A 5132-nucleotide genomic window follows, 5' to 3' on the forward strand; every position below is an offset into this window, starting at 1 on the left:
GCGGGACATTCGGGCAAAATGGTCCCAATTGGGAGAAACATGGAGAAAGATCTGAAGGAAAAGGTTATTGCGGTGATTCGGCAGTACCATGATGTCTTCGCCTGGGGGCTGGAGGACATGCCTGGTTTGGATCCCAAGACAGCTAAGCATTGCCTTAATGTGCAGCCCGAGGCCAAACTGGTGAAGCAGAAGAAAAGGACCTTTGCAGCCGAACGACATAAGGTAATTGAGGTCGAAGTAGAGAAGTTGTTGGAGGCTAATTTTATAGAAGAAATTGAGTATCTTGACTGGTTGGCTAACGTGGTGGTCGTTAAAAAATCCAGTGGAAAGTGGGGGATGTGTGTGGACTACACGGATCTCAACAAGGCTTGTCCGAAGGACCACTACCCCCTGCCCAGCATCAACTAACTGATAGACACTACGGCTGGATACTAGGTTCTTAGTTTTCTTGATGCTTTTTCTGGTTATCATCAAATTGCCATGAACGACAAGGATGTGCCCAAGACAACGTTCATAACTCCGAAGGGGACTAATGCTTATATTAAAATGCCCTTCGGACTTAAGAATGCGGGAGCCACATTCCAACGAATGGTTAATAAAGTATTCAAGGAACAGATTGGCCGGAATATGGAGGCCTATGTGGATGACATGATCGTAAAATCCTTGTTCCAAGATCATGCTGAAGCTTTGAGGAAATGCTTCGAGACTCTCCGAAGGAACAAAATGAGAATAAATCCGAACAAGTGTACGTTTGGCGTGATGAGTGGAAAATTTCTGGGCTACATGGTCAGTGCCCGAGGGATAGAGGCGAATCCGAGAAAATTGAAGTAGTTATCAACATGGAGGCTCCTAAATGCATCAAGGATATCTGAAATCTGACTGTCCGATTAGCCGCCCTTCGGCGGTTCATCTCCCGGTCAGCTGAAAAAGTGCTCTCATTCTTCTTTGTGCTTAAGGGGTCGAAGAATTTTGAGTAGGGGCCCGAATGTCTAAAGGCGTTTGAAGAAGTGAAAGAATATCTCACTATGTCACCACTCTTATTGAGGCCCAAACCGAAGGAAACACTTCAGCTCTACTTGATTATGTCCAACCGAACACTTGGAACAGTTCTTGTGAAAAACCATGAAGAGAATCGACATCCTATCTTCTACGTGTCCCATGTGCTGAAGGATGCAGAAACTGCGACATTATTTCCAAGGCCGAACAGTCCAGATTGTCATCGATCAGCCGTTGAAGAAAATTTTAACAAGGCCGGAAGCCTCAGGTAGGGTCGTAGTTTGGTCCATCAAGCTGGGAGAGTATGACCTTGAGTTCATCCCCAGAACGGCAATCAAAGCTCAAGCTTTGGCTGATTTCATGGTCGAATGCGCATTCTTCGGGCCGAAGGATCTTACACCAGAGGAACAACTTTTTCGGACCCCAGGTAAATGGAAGTTTTTTGTGGACAGGTTAGTCGTCGGGTAGAACTGTGGGCCGGTTTAATCCTCTCCATCCCCGACGGGTTTGAAATATGCCAGGCCATACGGTTCAACTTCCTCCTCACCAATAATGAAGCGGAATACGAAGCCCTCCTGGCAGGAATGGAGTTAGCCCGAAGCCTTCAGGTGAAGCACTTAAGGGCGTTTAGGGATTCCATGCTGGTAGTCAAGCACTTCTCAGGAGAATATGAACAAAGGGATCCTCGGACAAAAGCTTATGCCACTAAGATAAAAGAATCTTCTTTGTTATTTGAAACTTTTGAGCTAAGTCAGATAGGCAGGGAAAATAATAGTCGGGTGGATGCCCTCTCCAGACTAGCTTCGGTAGAGACTCAGAGCCTGACCGGTTCTATTTATCTCACAGAAGCCAAGACGCTTTCGATCGAAAAGAAAGACTGCCTTGAGATACACCAAGGCGCAAATTGGATGACCCCAATTCATAATTTTATGGAAAAAGGGATCTTGCCTCTGGACCGAAGGGAAGCCCTAAGAGTAAAGTACAGGGCATCAAGCTACACAATTTTCAATGGAATAATGTATCGTCGGTCGGTTAGGAAGCCCCTCTTAAGGTGCTTAAATACTGAAAAGCAACATCAGGCCTTAGAAGCGGTGCATGAAGGGATCTGCGGAGAACATCTGATCGGCCGGTCTCTTGCCTTTAAGATCCTTCGGCAAGGATTTTTTTGTCCAATTTTGTGAGCCGATGCGAGAGAATATGCAAAAAAGTGTAAGAAATATCAGTTATTTTCCACCATTCCGAAGCAATCTCCCGAAGAAATGACTTCTGTCCTCAGCCCCATCCCGTTCGCTATGTGGTCCATAGATATAGTCGGTATTCTCCCTACCAGCACCAAATAGGAAAAATACTGCATAATCGTCATTGACTACATGACCAAGTGGGTCGAAGCCAGGCCATTATCCGCCATAACCAAAGAAGTGGCCAAGAAGTTCTTTCTGGAGCAAATCATTCTCAGGTTCGGGATTTCGAAAGTTTGTGTCTCGGATAACAGAACATAATTTGTTTGGAATAAGTTCCGAAGGTTCCTGCATCACTTCGGGGTTCAATAAAAGTTCATCTCAATTGCGCACCCCCGGGGGAATGGGGGGATTGAAGAGGTCATTCGGCATTGGAGATTTGGTCCTACGAGAACTAGCTGCATCCATGCCAAAAAGACAAGGTAAACTTCAGCCAAACTGGGAAGGGCCTTACAAAGTGATCGAGATCATTCTCCCAGGGACTTACAGGCTGGAAACATTGGTTGGCGAAGCCATCGAGAATACTTGGCATGCTAGCCGCCTTCGGAAATTTTATCAGTAAGGAAAATTCTCTTATTCCTCATTTGTACTTCATTTTGAATTCGATATGAAAAGTGTAATATCTTAGTGATCAAATAAAAATACACTTCCTTTGCACAAATTTATTACTTGAAATTATGATCAACCGAGCGGGCGGACGAGTATTATCTAGGGGCGATCCCGAAGTAGATAAACCTTTCGCCCGCTACCTTTAACAAAAGGGCAAATGAATTCTATCCAGGGGCAACCTTAAATAGAATAATATCCTTCACCATATAACTAAAATTTAATTATAAAGAGGATGTAAAAAGAAGACAAAATTGACGAAGGAACGAAGAAGGCCTTGTTTAGGGGCGATCCCAAAGAAGACAAGTCCTTCGTCCTCAAATCTCACATAAATTTTTACAAGCAGACCTCGAGAGCAAAGAAGGCCTCATCTAGGGGAGATCCCGAAGAAAACGAGCCCTTCCCCTTCTAGGTTAAGTCGTGCTTCAAATTTTATACGTCTTATTTAAATTTTTACAAGAACAATTTTTCGTCGATGGAACGAAGGAAGATACGTCTAGGGGCAACCCAAAAAAGGTCATCCCCTTGTTCCTTCGCCCAAAAAAATATAACCTCTTCAATGTTAATGGCTCGAGGTTCCCTTTGGGCTAGGCCTCGCACTCTTAACACTCGGGGCCGAAAACGGATATTGCACTAAGAATTGCTAAGGCAAAAATAAAGCCAAAGATCCGGAAACACTATACAGAAATTGCTAAGGAAAAAATAAAGTCGAAGAAGCAATGAGCGAAGTAAAAATAAATTACGACAGAATGCTGACAAAAAAAAGATGCATTTGAAAATTAAAATTTTTGCCCGAAGGCGAGTTAACTTACAGAGGCCCGAAGGTAGAAGTATCAATTCGAAATATTACAAAATATTACAAGTCCAAAAAAAGAAAGAAGCATCTAAGACTGGGGGTCTTCATCATAAAGCTCTACGTCCTCGCCCGAGGAGACAGCTGGAGCTTCCACGACCGCCCGACCTATGGGGTCTTTCAAGCTATCGTCTAGTAGCTACTTATGATCCCATCCAAGGCCATTGGCCTTTTCAAGGATATAGTCAGCCCCGAACTGGAAGCACCGCTCTTCGGTCTGATCCAGCTGTTTTTTGGTTTTACGAAGTTCATTACGGGACTTCTTCAGCTGACCATTCCTATGAACGATCCTTCAGTTCTCCCAGACGAGGTCCCCCTCCAGCCTTTGCTTATCGGTCTGCAACACTTGGGCCTGACCAACCAACACGCCATTTTGGGTTTACACCCTCCCAAGCTCCTCCTCGTCCATCGTGGCCCTTCGTTCCAGCTCCTTGACTTCGGTCATCCTAGCCTCCATGTCTCGGACCTTATCCTCCACGGCAGCAGCCCAAAGAGTGGCTAAAAAAAATACACAAGGCAAGAAATCTGTCAAACGGACGAAGAAAAAATATGAAGAAGGACTAAACAAATAAAAGTAAAATAATTACAAACCAAAGATAAGAAATACATCAGCTCAATACTAGCTTCAGTCATCGAGGCCGCTATACAGGAGGCTTGGTCCGCCGGGAGCTGAAGACCGTGGCACAGTTCTGAAGCCACATCCTTCGTGGACACCCTATCCGGATAGATAATGTGGTCGGATGTCAGAATGCCCCATTTAGGGACAAAAGTCTGAACGACCCCGTCTCGGCTTCGGAGCCTCTTGGAAGAGGCCCCCTCTCCGATGAACTCCGGCTCATACTCATGTCCGTCCTCCGAAGCCGGTGGGGCCTGTTGAAGCAGGACCACCCTCTCAACCTCGGTCCCTTCCTCCGCCTCCTCTACAGAAGGATCAGGGATAACCTTCTTACCGGCCGCTTTGGCCCTCTCTGCCTCCTCAGCAGCTCTCTTCTCGGTCGCTTTGGCCTTCTTCCTCTCGATGAGGGACTCCCTGGAAGACACTGAAAAACAAGGAAGACATAAGAAAGGTCAGTCCAAGCAAATATTATAAATGCTAAGTAAACAATGCATAAACACATAAAGAAGAAAAGGCAGGATGAAGGAAAACAGTTATGTAGACAAATTACAAGTAAAAAATAGACGAATGAAAAGACTGTTACCCCCACCCCATAAGCTAAAGAGCCAGTCTTTATCGAAGAACTCCTTGGGATCGAGCTTGTTCACCTTTGCATCCATCAGAGCCGCATATAAGTCCTTTTCCTCCTCAGTCAAGTTCGGAATTATAAGCACCAAAGCGTTGACCTCATGCCACACTGAAATCTTGGCCAGCTTAGGCCCATTGAGAAAGCACCAGTGAGTCTGGATGGATTTGTTGCTTGAATTAGTAGTTGTCCAATCCG

The 5132-nt window shown here is 45.3% G+C and overlaps 1 protein-coding gene across 1 annotated transcript; it reads left to right on the forward strand.

The window, feature by feature from the left end:
- The first annotated feature begins 1427 nt into the window (after positions 1-1427).
- Positions 1428-2177, forward strand: LOC141664751 (uncharacterized). Its single transcript, XM_074470704.1, has one exon. It carries the CDS (start codon positions 1428-1430, stop codon positions 2175-2177), a length of 750 nt encoding a protein of 249 aa, XP_074326805.1.
- Positions 2178-5132: the final 2955 nt, after the last annotated feature.

This window comes from Apium graveolens, chromosome 6 (genome assembly GCF_009905375.1).
Source record: "Apium graveolens cultivar Ventura chromosome 6, ASM990537v1, whole genome shotgun sequence".
Classification (NCBI taxonomy): domain Eukaryota; kingdom Viridiplantae; phylum Streptophyta; class Magnoliopsida; order Apiales; family Apiaceae; genus Apium; species Apium graveolens.

Bases quoted from the DNA above. Each gene is read 5' to 3' on its own strand.
- LOC141664751 (XM_074470704.1), top strand. From the start codon at position 1,428: ATGGAAGTTTTTTGTGGACAGGTTAGTCGTCGGGTAGAACTGTGGGCC.